Raw genomic sequence first — 17421 nt, 5'->3', positions numbered from 1 at the left:
CATAATCCACAGTCTAAGACAAGTGTAAAACATGTTGGACAAGAGATGTGGGCTAGGACTTTTAACAGAAAAATTCCTGTTTCCAATCAGGCAGAGTTACTGGTGTCTTCATTTCTGACACCAGAGTTGCTAGTGGAGTGTTGATTGGATGAAAGATCAAAGTGAATCTTTGTAGAACCTCTGTAGAAAAGCCTCTAATAGGGGATCTGGCAGGTAGGAATTCATGGGCTTTCCTGTCTTTGGCTAATGAACATACTCAGGGATTAAGTGTCATACCAGTAGGTAGGTTATAGTATAATCATGATTAAATGAAGTATGGAACAGGATTTCATATATCTAATAGATGAGAAGAGATATGAGAATCAGACAGGGTCTGGAAGTCTTGGCAGGCAAGAGGTCTGTTTTTACAGGAATCAGCAAGGATAGGGAAAGGTTACATGATTTTGTAAGTCTAGGCTTGTAGCAAGTAGGGTTTAGAAAATCAGCCATAGAAACACTGGTGATCAGGATACATATAGAGAATGACTCAGCCCCTAAGGCAAACATTATTTCTTTTTGCCTAGTTTTATATTCTCTGCTTGTTGTTGGCAGTCCTGGATGGTAGCATTAGGAGCTGCAGTATATCAGAATGTTAGGGATCACCAGACTTTTCTCATATAAAGGTTGGCAGTGCCTTGTGTTTTAGTCTGTTTTGTGTTGCTATAACAGAAATACCTGAGAGTGGGTAATTTATAAAGGCAGGAGGTTTATTTGGCTTAGAATTCTGGGACAGCTGCATCTGGCACGGGCCTCAGGCTGCTTCTACTCATGGTGGAAAGTGGCAGGGAGCCAGCGGGTACAAGCAGATCACATGGTGAGAGGAAGCGAGAGAGGTGCCAGAGTCCTATAAACAACAAGCTCTCGCGGGAACTAATAGAGTGAGAACTCACTAACTACCCCTCCTCCCCCAGGGAGAGTATTAATCCATTCATGAAGGATCCACCCCCATCACTCAATCAGTTTCCAACACTGACATGTTAGAGATCAAATTTCCACATGAGTTTTGGAGGGGACGACACATCCAAACTCCATCACCTTGTCAGGAGTTTGCCCATTTAGTTGAACCCTGAGCTATACCTGGACACAATACAGGAGGCCCAAAGAACCTGCAGGACATGGGTAAAATATATACTAATGCCCCAACTTTCCATGCTTTTTAGTGGTGGGTTGAAAATTACTTCTTAGTCTGGAGAATTCTGAACTGGCTTTCCATTCTGTCTTCTATTTTTGTTATGAAGATATATTTTGTTGTATTGACACATTGTATCTCATCTGACAAGGAAACCAATCCCTTATTTCCCTTTTTTGTAATAGATCAAAATTACTACAAAATGGGTCCTAAAAGCTAGCCCTTTAGATATTTTCTCTGAGGTCTTCCATTATAGGGAATGCAACTCTCACCACTGGGGAAACAAGCCCCACCTGCTGCCTTGAACAGATGCAATCTCACAAAAGGTTTATATGAAGAAAAAGTTTTGTATATTTTTACCTGCCTATGGAACAAGGAGTCCACTTTGGATCTGATATTTTCATATCTCCAGAACCTTTCAGTGCCAATATATGTAGTTCTTGGACAGGCTGTTCCTATCAGCTTCTGAGCATCTATAGTGATACGATTTGAAGGCCTGGTCTAGTGTTCTGTGTGATGCTAGAATACAGTGTAAGTTCTGAAGGAAATGTTCTGGTTCTATGACACAACAGAGCAGGACTGTAAATGATTCATCCTGATGTTATTAATGCTAGCTCATTTGCCTCTCATGAAATGGTTTGCACTGGTACATTTGGCCTTTTCATGTATTTGCCATTCCCATTCTCTTCACTTTTCCACATGTACTTCAGGCCCCCTGGGTCTGCTGCTGTATATGTCTGTAGATATTTATTGATTAAAAATTCATGTCAGTGTTCTCACTTATTGGTGGGAGCTAAAAATTAATATATAATTCACACACACACACACACACACACACACACACACAGAAAAAAAAAAAAATCGGGGCGGGGAGAAGATATAACAACCACAATTACTTGAAGTTGATACGACAAGCAAACAGAAAGGACATTGTTGGGGGGGATAGGGGGAGGGAGGAGGGAGGGAGGTTTTGGTAAGGGGGAACAATAATCAGCCACAATGTATATCGACATAATAAAATTTAAAAAAGAAAAAAAAAATTCATGTCAGACTACCATTAAAGTTAAGAAAAATACCCCTATTTTTTTTTTTTTCTCTTATTTCCTTTCAAAGCATTTAATTTTCAGGGACAATGTAGGAAAACAAAACAAAACAAAACAACTGTAACAAAAACCGATAAACCAGCAAACCAGTTATTTTGCAGGACGGTGTATTATAAGAAAATTCCATAGTAACAAGAAATTTTGTTTCTGAACCTTGTTAACTTAAAAGTTGTTTTTTGTGTTTTTTAATTTTTCTCTAGGTGCACAATGCTAGTGATTTGCTGATAAAACCCCTGGAAAATTTCCGGAAGGACCAAATAGGCTTTACCAAGGTACAGTTTCTCTATGTGCATAAGAAATTTTTAAAATAGCAATTGAGTAGTTGTTTGGGCTATCACCCTTCACTCTGCAAGGGTATGATGTGTTTTATTTATTTATTTATAAATATTTTATTAGCATATTCATTGTTACAAATCATACTTATTCTTTATGCCCCTTATCCAATCTCTCCCCCTCCCCCTCTCCCTTTCCTCCTCCCCCGTCTAATAACCATAGATTTGTTCTCTCCATCTGATAGATTAACTGTTCCTTTGTTGGTTTGTTGCCTAGATATCTGTCCAGTATTGAGACAGGTGTGATCAGGTCCTCCCCTATTATCATAAATCAAATGCTTCTTCTATTACTCTGGAATGAGGTTTGTGCAGAGAGAGGACCCCTTCCTCTTTTTTATTTTGGTCTCCTCTGGTGCCTCTCCTTGTGTCAATGAGGTTGAGAGTCTGGCATGCTATCTGCACAGTGGCTGTGACTGCTGCTATGGAGACTAGCTGCTTTTGCGGCAGCTGTGGCAATTGGGGTGGCTATGGAGGACTGTCTGTGTGAAAATGGTGTTTATGGTGTCCTCTTTACCTGGTTTCAGCTGGGTTTGGCTTACCCTGGCTCCATGCCTTGGGACTCTGGTGGGGCTTGAGGTGGTGGCGGTACCTTGCCTACTTGTGGCTGGGTTTGACTTCCCCCAACTCCATGCCTCAGGGCCCTGGTGGGGCCTCAGCATGGTGGCAGCAGCTTGCTTAGTTGCAGCTGGGTTTAGCTTCCCCTGGCTCCATGCCTCATTCTAAGGTGTTGTTATGGAGCAGCTGGAGGGGAGAAGGAGAAGGGAAGGGGGAGGGGAATTAGGGTGGAAAGAGGGGGAAGGGGAGGGAGCATGATCAAGGCCTGTGGCCCCCACCCCTATTCTGGCAGGGGAGAACAGGGGACTTCCAGAGGTGGCTGGGTCATTGCTAGTCTGGATGCAGATGTCAAGGGGTGTGGCTGAAGCCCTTGGACCCCCACTGCCCCAGGTTGGGAGCTGGACCACTTCCTGTGGTGGCATGGTGGTTGTCACTGGGCTAGTTGTGGATGTTGGGGAGGCATGGCTGAAGCCCTTTTCCTCCCACCACCCTGGCTTGGGACCTTGGGCACTTTTTGTGGCAGCTCAGTGGTCATCTCTGGGCTGGTAGCTGATATCAGGAATGGCATGTCTGAGCCCATCAGCCCTCCACTGCCCTGGCTTGGGAGCCCAGGGCTCTTCTGGCCACAGCTCAGTGGTTGTTGCTGGGCTTGTTACAGATGTTGGGGAGGTGTGGCTGAGGCCCCCAGTTCCCCACTGCCTCATCTTGGGGGCCTGGGGTGCTTTCTTCTATGGCTCAGTGGTCATCGGGCTTGGTAGCAGATGTCAGGGGGGTTGTGGCTGAGGTTCTTGGCTCCTCACCTTCCTGGCTTGGAAGCTTGGGGTGCTTCCTGCAGCAGCTTGGTAGTCATTGCTGGGCTGGTTGTGGATGTCAGGGGGGCGTGGCTGAGGCTGTAGGCCCCCCACCACCCTGGCTTGGAAACTCAGGGCTCTTCCTGCAGTGGCTTGGTCTTTGTCACTGGGCTATTTGTGGATGTCCGGGGCGTGTGGCTGAGGACCTCCATCCCCCACCACTCAGGGGCCCAGGGTGCTTCCTGCAGTGGCTCAGTGGTGGTTGCTAGGCTGGTTGGGGATGTCAGTGCGGTATGGCTGAGGCCCTTTGCCCTGCCCCACTTACTAGCTTGGGAGCCAAGGTGGCTTCTGGTCCTTCTAGGTTTTATAGGTGTTCTTTGGTGGTGTTAGACATTTACTAGTTAGTATCAAACTTTGTGTGTGATCTGTGGGTATTTTGTTTTTTCTTTCAGTTCTGTGTTGGATTATTCACTATTCCCACCACTTAAATTCTGCACTGGAACTAATTTGTTGTCCTTTGCTTACTTCTAAAATGGGGGAACTTCCTGTGGGGAGCAGCACTTGAGCCCTTTAGTTGAGGCTAAATTGCTTCATTGCTGCTGATTCCCTGGAGAAGGCTTTTTGTGCAGCTCAGGTTTTAATTGTTGACCTTGTATATACTTCTGGGTCATGTGAGGTCTGGTACACCTGGGTTGTGTGGAAACTCTGGTCTGGGCCTGAGTTTTTTCAGCAAACTGCACCCCCTACAGTTCTCTATTTCTGACTAGTCTCCACTGAGTGGGCCTATGCTGAGTGGAGGGCAGATCAGCTGTCTATGCTGTGCCGCAGTGTTCCCCTGGTAGGCCTGTCTCCCCCACCACCCACACTCTAATCACTTCCCATAGGAAGGGCGATGCGCTGGTCCCTTGCAATGACTCACCAGCCTCTGAGTGGCTCCTTTTTTCTGTTGTCTGTGGCTCCTTGCTCCTTTGTGGGTCCATAGGAACCCTGTTAGTGGTCTTGCTGGCCTGGGGGCCACCAAGGCCCTCTTCTCCCCTGCCACCTCCAAGCAACTTCATACGAAGGGCACAGCTGCGGCTTTTGCCAGCTCTTGCTCAGAGTGCTCACCAGCTTCAGCCTTGAAGTGGCCCGGGCTCACAGTGGTGGGAGTGATCCTTTCTTTCTCTCATTGTGACTTCTCCTGCCTTTGTGAACTCCGTAGGTCTCTCCTCCTCTTCCCTTGAGTTCTAGCAGCCCCAGCTTGACTGTCGTTGCTTTTTAATAGCTGTAAATTGGTTGATTTGTGGGAAAGTGACACTGGGGACTGTCTATTCTACCATCTTGACAGGAAGCCCTATGATGGTTATTTTTATATATCAACTTGACTGTGTTATAGGATGCCCAGATAGCTGTTTAAACATTATATATATGTGTACACACACACACACACACACACACACACACACACACACACACACACACACACACACACACACACACACAAGGATACTTTAGAAAGTTCATTGAATGACTAGTATTATCTTAATTATGTTTTTCCACTAACTTTCTGAAGTACCCTTATGTGTGTGTATGTGTTTGTTTTTGTGTGTGTCCGTGTCCATATCCTATTGGTAAACACAGACTAATACAGAAACTGGTACCAAGAAGTGGGTGCTGCTGGTACAAATACCTAAAAATGTGAAAGCACCTTTGGAACTGGGTAATTGGTGGGGGCTAAAAGGATTTTGAGGTATATCCTAGAAAAAGCTGACACTGTTGTGAAGAAACTATTGAAAGCAATTCTGGTAAGGGCTCAAAAAGAAATGAGGAGCGCTGTAGAGAAAGCTTTCTTCTTCTTAGAGAATACATAAATTATCATGTAGAGAATGTTGATATAAATGTGGACATTAAAGGCAATTCTGATGAGATCTCAGATTGAAATGAGGTACATGTTATTGGACAATGAAGAAAAGGCAATTCTTGTTATAAAGTGGCAAAGAACTTGGCTAAATTGTATTTATTTTCTTGTGTTCATAGAAGGTAGAACTTGCGTGCAATGAAATGAAATATTTAGCCGAGGGGATTTCTAAGCAAAGTGTAGAAGGAGCAGATTGGTTCCTCTTCTCTGCTTATAGCAAAATGCAAAAAGAAAAAAAAAATAAATTGAAGAAGGAAATCTTAAGCAAAAATGAACCAGAACTTACAGATTTAGAAAATCCTCAGCCTGTCTATATTGCAAAGAATGAGAAAGCAGTTTCTGAAGAGGGCACTAAGGGTTTGGCAGAGCAACCAGTTGATAAATTAGTATGGGTCATCCATCTCAGTAGAGGCCAGCAGAAACACCACAGCTGAGATTAAAGAGAACAAGAAAATGGGATGGATGAAGGAAGTCTGTGAACATAAGCTTTCCTTCAAAAAAAAGGAAGAAGGAACCCAAAGGTGATTCAGAGATCATCAGGGCTTCCACTCCCATCACAGGCCCTTGGCACAGGGTTAGTTTTTCTTCAGTTTCAATGGGTTAGGTTGCCTCTCCAATTGTGGAGGGCTAGGATAGCTCCACACAGTGCCTCAAAGGATGGGCCACTGAAAAATCAGTGTGGCCAACCCCTTCACTACCCTCAGAGTTCAGCAGCATAGGCAGCACCCCATGCAACTAAAGGGGCAGGGCCAACCTGCTCAGCCCTGGGGATGACATTGCCACCTTGGAAACCAGAGCACTTAGCCAAAGAGGATTATTCTTAAGCCATAAGATCTCATGAAGTTTGGCTTGCTATATTTTGGACTTACTTAAGGCCTGTCACCCTTTCTTTCTTTCCTTTTTCTCTCTTTTGGAATGGGAATGTCTGTCCTATACCTGTCCCACCATTTTTTTTTTTTTTGGAAGCACATCAGTTGTTTGGTTTCACAGGTTCAAAGCTGGACAGGAATTTTGCCTCAGGATAAATGTACCTCAGGTCTCACCCATAATTGATTTAGATGCTATTTAGATGAGACTTTGGACTTTAGAATTGATACTGGAATAAATTAAGACTTTTGGGGTTGTTGGGATGGATGAATGTATTTTGCATGTGAGAAAGAAATGAATTGGGGGAGGAGGATCAGAGGGGGAATTTTAAGGACTAAATGTGCATGTCCTCTCCAAAATTCATGTTAAAATTTCAACCCCTAATGTGATGGTATTGGGAGGTGGGGCCTTTGGGAGTCATGATGGTGGAGCCGTCATGAATGGTGTGTTAGTACCCTTAGGAGCATGAAAGAGATGATTTCTCTCTAGGCCATGTGAGGACACAATGAGAAGATGGCCATGTACAAACCAGGATTATGGCCCTCGCCAGACACCAGTCTTCTGGTGCTTTGATCTTGAACTACCCAGCCTGCAAAACTATGAGAAATAAGTGTTTTATTTACACCACCCAGTGTATGGTATTCTGTTATAGTAGCCCAAACTGACTAAGACAAAGGGTGAAGGGGCTGGACTCTGTAAGAAAAATAATCATCGAACAAAGTGAGATAATCTGGAATTGACTCTTTGCTGTGTGACTAGCTCTGTAATGATAGATAAGTCACTTCTCCATTTTTAGTTTCAGTTGTTCCATCTGGAAAATGAGGAGCTTCATAATAATAGCTGTTATTTATTGACTGCCTACTATGTGCTGAGCACTTAGTTAAGTGCTTTACTTTCATTCCCTAATCACAACAACCCTGTAAGCTTCTGGTATTATCCCCATTTCACAAATGAGCTAACTGAGGCCTGGACAACGTAAATAATATTATCAAAGGTATATAGTTAGTGACAGTAGCCTGGATTTATACCTGAGGGTCTTTTTAGCTTCAAATACAGTGTTATTTCCATTAAGGTATGTTGTCTAGATCTGTGCTGTTTGTTATGGTAACCACTAGCTATTTAAGTAAAGTAAAATTAACAACTCAGTTTCTCTCAGTCTTGCTAGCCACATTTCAAGTGCTCAATAGTCACATGTGGCTAGTAGTTACTATATTGGACAGCAGAGAACATTTGCATCATTGTAGAAAGTTCTGTTGGACAGTGCTGTGCCAGTTCATCTCAGATCCATTTCAGCTTTACCATTCCATATATCTCTTTTATTGCCTCATAAAGGGATATGAGCAATGTTCTTTTCTTTCTTTTTTTTTTTAAAGGTCGCTGACCAGTTAGGGAATCCGAACCCTCAACCTTGGTGTTATCAGCACCACACTCTAACCGAATGAGCTAACTGGCCAGCCCAAACAATTTTCAATTTTTGTCTTCTCAGCTAGGTGTAGACCTATTTTGTGAGCTCCAATGTGCATCCAACATGTAGCCAAATTAGTCTGTTATACCGGGACTAAAATCTAGCATCCCGAGCAAGCATCTAGTACTTTTAGGACTAAGAACACACCACCCAGTGAGTATTATTTAGAATATCATGACAATCAGTTTGCATCAAGAATATGAAAGTGGCAAGTTCTTAGAAGAAAGAGCAAACTAGTGGATGTGCTGCCACTGCCTAATGTCATTAGGTTGACATGGGCATTATTTGGAATGACTGGCATTCAAGCAAAGTGAGTTTTCTAGGTAGCCCAGCGATACTGGATTCCACTCATTTCATTTGGAGTCTCATTAATATTAATACTTAATTGATAAAGGATATAATTGAAGAACAGAAGAACTTTTAAAAATTACAAGAATGTATGAAAATACTTAACCACTTATTAAATAACATGACAATTGTTACATAACACTGAATAAAGAGGATGAAGAAGGGCATATGATGTGAAAACCCTCATACCTGATTCACTTTCATTCCTGGATGAGAGTAGCAAAAAGAAAGTATGGATACATTGCAGTGGTTGACCTCATGTCATCTGAGTGAAAAGAAACAAATTTCTGTTATATACTTGCTGTGTATATATATGCTATCTTCCTTAATTCTCACAGCAGACCTGTGCATAAGATTTTTAATATCCATTGTCCCAGTTGAAGAAACTGAGACTCAGAAAGGTTAAATCCCTATCATCAGTCTCTTTTCCTACTTCTTTACCAGTGGTGCTAACCTACACACCTACAAAAAAGACCAACTCAGTGTGAAAATCTTGTCTCCAATAAACTATCTAGAATTATTCCAGTAGTAACATTTAGCGGGGAAGAAAGAGCACTGAACTAAGTACCAGAAAATGTAATTTCCAGCTTACCCCAGTGTGTTATCAATTTATTGCCTCTCAGTTCCAAATTCCCATCTCAATACCTGCTCTGTGATAATAGACAAAATTCCTATAAGCTCTCCTTTACGGCGAGCACCATGTTAGGCTTTCTCAGTAGAGGGCACTGGCGAGGCAATGCAGGAGGAGGGGGCTCTCCTGAAATTTCTAGCTGCTGCATGGTTGGCCAGTGGAGTTGGAATGAGGACAGATGATAGAGCTCTAACCCAGCCACTAACCCAGAACACATGGTGCCTCAATGACCTCGAAGCCTTCTCCTGACATGGCAATAACCTGCAGGCCTCTCAACATGGAAACAAGCTCCTCGAAGGCCCCATGCCATGCTGTTCCACAACTTTTCTTTGTAGGCACCCCACATAGCCCACGTCCTGGCTGGATGGTTATAATGGAGCTGCTCCTTCCTCTGCAGGGCCTTCATATAGTCTGCTTGTGCCCTAGGGGATTCCCATTGAACCGGGCTAGCCCTGTGAAGCCCACCCTCTCTGTAGACCTACTCCACTGGCTGCTGGTTGTCTGCCCCCTACCTGTACTCTGGAGAGTTGCCTCCTATTTACCTAGTGACTGCAGACCACCAGGCCCAACCAGCAAACTTCTCTGCTATCCAGTGAGTTAAATCACCTTTTTTAATGAGGTCTGAACCCCACTGGAATTTGTCCTTCCTTGAACACTTTTTTTTATAGTTGTACTCTGTATGGTACAACTTTAGAGTACCATATAGAGTTTCCTTATATCTGATAGTTACTTTGTTATTGTAACATTTTTTATAGTGCTTTCTATCTCCTGATTGGACCCAGACTGATACATCCAGCACTGCTGCTAGCTGGCTTTGTGACTTCACTGGTCATGGTAGGTGCTATGCCAGGCCCTTGCATATACAGGTTAAGTATCCCTTATCCGAAATGCTTGGTACCAAAAATGTTTCAGATTTTTGGATTAGGGATACTCAACCTGTATAGATGCATGTTCTTATTTGAACCTCAGAACAACTGTACAAAGTGGACGTTATTATCCTGCATTAGCAGATGAGGACACTAAGTTTCAGTGAGGTGTGGTGTCTAAGATCACTCAGCTAGAGAGTGGCAGAACTTGGATTTGAATTCAGTACCCTTGGTTGTGAATCTAGGGCTTATTTCATTTTATAGAGACACCGCTGCTTTCTGGGCCTCATTTTTCTCATGTGTACAACAAGAACAATGGACAAATAATCCCTAATCTCATCTTCTGTTAGTTTGAGATTGTAAGGGTAATTAGGGCCGAGCCCGTGGCGCACTTGGTAGAGTGCTGCGCTGGCAGCGCGGCGACGCTCCCGCCGCGGGTTCGGATCCTATATAGGACTGACCGGTGCACTCACTGGCTGAGTGCTGGTCACGAAAAAACGACAAAAAAAAAAAAAAAAAAAGGGTAATTAACTAATGTGTGTCTACTGAGCACTAGAAACTGGCTAATAAGAATTCAGTGTGTCATAAGTGTAAAATATACCCTGGATTTTGAAGACAGTATGAAAAAATATAAAATATCTCATTACCATTTTATATTTATCGCATGTTGGTATGATAAGATTTCAGATATATTATGTTAAATAAAGTATATTCTTGAAATTCATTTCACCTATTTTTTTTCCCTTTTTTTAACATGACTACTAAAAAGCTTAAAATTACATGTGTCTTGTATTATATTTCTACTGGATAGCACAAAACTAGGCAAAGTAATTACCTTTGGTAGAGAGCTCCTGCATTGCTGTAGGCTCTCTGAGTATGCAGAATCAACAGGAGGAAGTATCTAAAGAAAATTCATATACATATAGTTATTGAATTAATTAAATTAGTTAAATTATATAAAATTTTTAGAACAGTACCTGGCAAATAATAAGTGCTAAATAAGTGTTTTCTGTCATTATCATTATAATTATCATTATCATTACTGTTAATTATTGTTTTTTTATAACTTTTATTTTGGTGGCTGGCCATTAAGGGGATCCCTTATATTGTTATTATTATTAGCAGTATAATAGGGAGGATAGAATACTCTCCAGGAAACTGTACAATTGATGAGGGACTTATTCTGATTAAAAAACAAAAGAATCAAGTAGTTAATGAATAAGGCAGGAAGAGAGGGGTAAGGGCATTGAATGTTTTCCAAGTGACTATTAGTATATGAAGAGGTTTTATGTTATTAAGTCGCCAGGTCTGTGTCTCTGGCTCTGCAGGATGTGGGAGATGTCTCTTATTCATAGGAAGGAAGGCAGGAAGGGAGGGAGGGAGGGAGGGAGAGAGAGAAAGAGGGGAGGGAGAGAAGGGGGGAAGGCAGGCAGGCGCAAAATGATACAGTGAATTCTGGGAACTAATAGGGAACACATTCTGAGGAAAGTCATCCTGTTGTTTAAGCAGGATTAGCCTCGTCAAGTAGCACTGATGCTACTACCACTTAAAATAATAAATGTGTCATGTGAAATCTGTGAAAATGTAATAGGACAAAAATGGAAGGGGATGGCCTGTGATACTCAAAAGAATATTCTTCAGTGTGTTCTGTATGGACAGATTTGAGCTGTTGGTTAGGGATGGCTTTGCTGGCTAATGCAAGTCACTCTGTTTGCAGAGTCTATTTCTAGGAGAGTGGACTCTGTTGTCATTTTAACTTGAGTGACTTGAGTCCCAGTGGATGGACTCTCTCAATAAGCAGAATCTCAGAAGGCTCTTTTGTAACTGGGTCGTTTCACAAAGACAGCAGTTCCCATCTGATTTGCCATTTTATGATGCTTTGGGCACCAGTTCTGTTATACAGTAACTTCTAAATGGCTGTCAGATGGTTGGCTTCCCAAGCCTCTAGCAGGTATTATCATCTCCATCAGAGGTTTGTTGTTTAGGGAGAAACTGGGTGGGGCGTCGAACTCCCTACTTTAGTCAGAGCACCTTCCCTTGGATCTGTTTTATATAGTGGACTTTTAGGGCAATATTTCTTTTAAAACAGAACTCTGTTGGCTAAACGTATTTGTGGATATTTGTTCTACAACCTGGTAGATATTTCTTTTCTAATGAAAAAGGAAATGTCAACCTCTGTGGGGCAGATGGGATATTTATGCAATGAGATGGACATTTGTTGTTTTCAAATTTCAGCATGTGATCTACAGTTTCATCAGACTAATCTCATTTCACAATCCTTCATTTTTGAAAAAAATAATTCAGATTTAGTTTTTCCATTCTAAAAGTTGAATTATATAACACACTGAAACATATACAGATAGTTAAAAGTACATAGTACTACGGGGTCTATAAAGAAAATCAGCAGTCTTCCACTGTTTCCCCACTACTACCTAGAGGCATCTGCTTTTAACCATTTATATTTTATTCTGAGGCTTCTTCAATATTTTTAAAAAATATGTTTATATGGCTATTTTAAAATTTAACTTTAGAAATTATTTCTTCATACTACGAATATAGGGTATTATTGCTTGTACTTTTCCCTTACTTTCCCTCCTCTTCCAAATTTTGGTAATTATAACACCATTTTAGTTCTATTGGTCACCTCTGTTACATTAAATAATATATTTAACCCCTTATCTCTTACTCCATCAAGTTTTGACTGTAGCTTTGTAAGATGATGATATTAGCATGTCTGTCTTCCCTTACCCTCTTTAAGCCCTCTACTTCTGTCAGCCACACCTTCACTTTTCACTGTTAGGTTTGGTAATATTACTGTTCTGGTCTGGAATCTTAAAGAAATCTTCTTGGTGGTTATTATTAGGCTTATTTTACACTGGCAAAAGCCAGTGGCAAATTCTGGATTTGAACCCAAGTTTGTTGGCTATGAGACCATGAGAACTTTGACATATCTTATATTGGGTTAATATGAATGTTAATTTCTGGTGGCTATTTCATTACCCTTTTCTCCTAATTTCTTTTCCATTGTGCGCTTACTCTGTACTCCTATTTGGTTAACTCCTTCCATCCCTCCTACCTCTCAAAAGTCCCAACACATGCAAAGTTTGTGAGTCCTTCCCCATGTGTACACTTTAGCTATCGTTGGATTAGGAGAACCCTTCTTGCCCCTATCCCCCTTTCTACCACCATGAAACTTCTCTTCACCCCCTGACCCAAGATCAAGGAAGGCAAAACAAGGCTTAATCAAACTCTGTTTGTAAGGGATCTTTCATCCTGCAGTGGAGAATGCTGGACTGTCCATGAGAGATGACAGAATAAAGACTCAGTTATCCCCTGTAGACATGTGACAGGGAGAGTATTTGTACCCTTTGATTCATATGTTTTGAGTCTTGTCAGAGTTGCCCACAGTGTGATGTTTTCAGTTTTTTTTTAAGGATGCCCTTGCCAGAGAGGAACAACCACTGAATTGAGCCTTTGTGTGGTTTCTGGTGGGACCAGGGCCAAATTGTCTAACTAAGACATCTGAGTCTACATTTAACCCACTTCTTAGAGAGTTGGAGCTGGTGTAGAAGCTGTAATGTAGTGTGTTCTCAACCAATAGATGGCAGGCAAGAGGGCATTGACAGTGGGACATGGAGTTGCCTGTCTTGTTGTTGTTTCTTCTCCATGAGCAGAGATCACAGAAAAAACTTTAGGAAAGGGCCTGTCCTGAAGGTAGATGAGACTGAAAAATGCAGAAGGTGGAACAAGGCATAAACCTGACAGCCAGGGTAAATGGAGCTAAAGGTGTTAGTCTTGGCCTGCATTGCAAAGGCCTGTCTTGAGAGGGGAAGGAAGAAGCAGCAAATCCTCCATCAACAGCTTTGAAGAATTTGAATTTCACGTTTGATTTTCCTATAAGTTTGGGTCTCGGTAGCCACCAGAGTGCATCTGCAGGGAGAGTCAAGTAGTCAGGGTGCCCAAGAGCTTAGCTATGTGACAGTAATCCATAAGTAATTTTCATGTCAACAACAAATATTTTACAAGGATAATAATAATCACCATCTACTACGTACTTGCTATATGTTATCTCAGTTAAGTATTATTAGCCACATCCTACAGATTAGGAAGTAAAGAACTTTAGTGGCCAAATAACTTGTTCAAGGATATGTAGTTATCAACAGAAGCAAGCTTAAACCAGATATTTTTGTTATTACAGAGACTGTGCTCTTCCTACTACACTGTGCTCTGAACTTAGCTTTGTGGGGCTGACGTGGAAGGGTTTTTAGAAAAAGATTAATTATGCCTATCAGCAATTGAATGGGTAAATACATCATGGTGAATTTTCATTACTTTAAATAGTGAGAACAAACAAACTAGAGCTGTCACACACCATAACACGGATGAATCTGACAAATATAAGGTCGAGTAAAAAACGAAAAACAAAAACATGTCACAAAAGATTACCTGTTGCACAAGTCCATTGTCTATAAAATTCAAAAACAGGCAAAGCTAAGTGATGGTATTAGAGGCCAGGATAGTGGTTACCCCAGAGTAAGGTGTTAGTGAAAAAAATGGGGCACAAGGAGGCCTTCATGAGCACTGATAATCTTTTATTTTTTGATCTGGGTGTTGATTATATGAATGTGTTCAATTTGTGAAAATTTGTTGTCATCTGTACATGGTATTTTTCAGAGTCTATGTTATAATTTCAAAAAATTTCAAAGAACATTAAAAAACATTAATATTTCCTTATATCATGTCTTCCCCCCAAAATCTGATGTGTATATACATAAAAAGAGGTAGTGGCTGAGAGAAGCTTTGTGATTTTATCTACCTGATTGTCTTCATATATGGACCTTCCTCTCTATTATGACCATCCCTCCCTTTTACCTCAGATTTGGATTTCTCTAAGCAGTATATAGTATTGTTTCACATAGTATAATGGTTAAGACTGTGGACTCTGGAGCAAGACTACTTGAGTTTGCATGTTGGCTCTTGAACTTACTAGTTGTTGAGCTTAAGCAAGTCCAGTTAACTTCTCTAGGCTGTAGTTTCCTTACCTATAATGTGGGATAAGTCATAGTACCTACCTCATAGAGTTGTTGTGTGTATTAAAAATTGTTAATATGTGTAAAATGCTTAGAATTGTATCAGACACATAGTGAGCATTATATAAGTGTTTGCTACTATTTCTTTTAATATTTATAAAAAAGGAATGATTCTATATGTATTCTTTTGTATGTTGCTTTTTTCATTCAACATTATAATTGTGAGATTCATCTGTGTTCATATATTTAACTCAAGTTCTTCCATTTTTACTGTGAGATAGCATTCCATTGTGAGATTCTACTATCATTTCTTTAACCATTATCTTGTTGCTTGATGAGTCAGTCGCTTCCATTTTTTTAATGCAAGTGCAAACTATACTTCTATAAAAGTGTTTTGAACGTTTTCTTGTGCACATTTGAATTTCTACATTGTAGGATATATGCATCTTTACTAGATATATTGCCAAATTGATCTCCAAAGTGGTAGTACCAATTTATGTCATCACTCATCACCAGCAGCATAAAAGAGTTTTCTTTGCTCCGTATCCAAGAAAACATAAGCTAATTCAGAAAAATGCAAGAGAATTTAGTTCTGCAAATGTTTTTTGTACTCTACTCTGTATACAGAAGAAAGCAGTCACTCATGGAAGACAAATCTGCTCTCTAGCAAACACAAAGCAACTCTACCTAATACCAAGTGAGATCACATATGTAAAGTATCTGGCACACAGTAGACCCCTTTGCTCAAGCAATCTAGGAGTGTACCCACACAGGCTGATGTGGTAATGTTATTAATAAGTTCATTTTATAAGGTAATCTATCCCTGAAAACTGGAAAAGTGGCCATGTTTAGCCCGAAGAGTAGAGAGTTAAAAGGGAACATCATCCTAATTTTCAGTGATACAGAATGGACTGTGACCCAGGAGGAGGTCACATCTGTTTTACATCTCCCTCGCCATCTTCCATTAGAGCAGAAGGAAATTGCATCATAGAACAGAGAAACGCCAAAAGTTTTTCCTCCCTTCTACAACCAAAATGAGACTATTATCTGCCCTTTCTCCTTACCCAATGGCCCTTTCCACTTGAACTGTTTGAGTATATTTTTGTAATTACGAGAGTGACTTCGCTCAAATGAGGGGGGCCTATGTGAGCTAATAACTCTGTTGCTATTATCAGCTAGCTTCAAAGTCACCTATGGAGTTGATTGGAAATGGGGGAAATCAAAAGCATATAACCCCTTGAGTTGGATTATAATTTGGGGATTCTCTGTTTCTTAAGGAAACGTCAAATGTTCTATGTCTGAGTTGTCCGCTAGACTAGCTTCTAGCCACATGTGGCTACTGCAACAAATTCAAAAGTTTCTAGTGTGACTGAGGAACTGAATTTTAAATTTTATTTAATTATAATTAATTCAAGTTAAAATAGTCACCTGTGGCTCATAGTTACCATGCAGGTCTATTCAATATTTAAAAATATTTTGGAGGTAGAGAAAGGTAGAGTTCAGTACCTATTATGCTTCAAGGCCTATACTGGCATTTCATTCTCACAGTAGCCCACAAAGAAGATATTATCGCCTATTTTACAGATGGGGTAACCAAGGCTCAGAAAAGATACGAACTTGTCTAGGGGCACACAGGCTACACAATGGTAGAGCCAGGATTTAAATCCAGGTCTGCCTGGTCTCTTCAGTTCCACAGTCCATTCTCTTTATTCTGAATGGTGTGGTATAATTTTGTTCTGGTTACTTGGCTCCAGCTATAAACCCAAAAGCTCAAAATTGAATGCCTTTTAACTCGGGTAATTCCAAATTCTTAACTGCTAATTTGTACTAAAACTGGATTTGTGGAAGCTCCAGTATATTAAGATTGCAGAGGCTTTGTTAATGATTTTCTCTAGTAGGATAGTCAGAAGGAATACGTGGCTAGGAACAAAGTCACTGAGTGAGTCAGTTGGGCTTTTTCTTAACTTGTAGCCAAAAATCATTCCTAACATTGGATTACACCGTGTATTAGTCAGCGTTCTCCAAAGAAACAGAACCAACAGGATGTGTATGTATGTATATATATGTAGAGAGAGAGAGAGAGAGAGAGAGAGAGATTAATTTTAAGGAATTGGCTCACATGATTGTGGGGGCTGGTGAGTCCAAAATATATCGGGCAGGCCAGTGGGCTAGAGACCCGGGGAAAAGATATTGCAGTTCAAGTCCGAAGGCATTCCCTCTTCCTTGGATGACCTCAGCCTTTTTTTTTCCTATGGCCTTTGACTGACTGGGTGAGGCCCACACTCATTCTGAAGGATAATCTGCTTTCCCCAAAGTCTTCTGATTTAAATGTTAATTAATCTCATCTAAAAATGACCTTCACGGCAAC

At 41.0% G+C, this 17421-nt stretch overlaps 1 protein-coding gene across 1 annotated transcript in view; it reads left to right on the top strand.

The window, feature by feature from the left end:
* Nucleotides 1-17421, top strand: part of OPHN1 (oligophrenin 1) — a 440991-nt gene that overhangs the window by 184090 nt on the left and 239480 nt on the right. Inside the window, exon 5 of the mRNA XM_063083139.1 lies at nt 2472-2543. Within this exon, the coding sequence (XP_062939209.1) occupies nt 2472-2543 (72 nt within the window). The remainder of the gene's footprint in view (nt 1-2471; nt 2544-17421) is intronic.

This window comes from Cynocephalus volans, chromosome X (assembly GCF_027409185.1).
Source record: "Cynocephalus volans isolate mCynVol1 chromosome X, mCynVol1.pri, whole genome shotgun sequence".
Taxonomy (NCBI): domain Eukaryota; kingdom Metazoa; phylum Chordata; class Mammalia; order Dermoptera; family Cynocephalidae; genus Cynocephalus; species Cynocephalus volans.
Note: the sequence above shows the minus strand (reverse complement) of the source record. Positions and strands in the feature narration are given on the sequence as shown.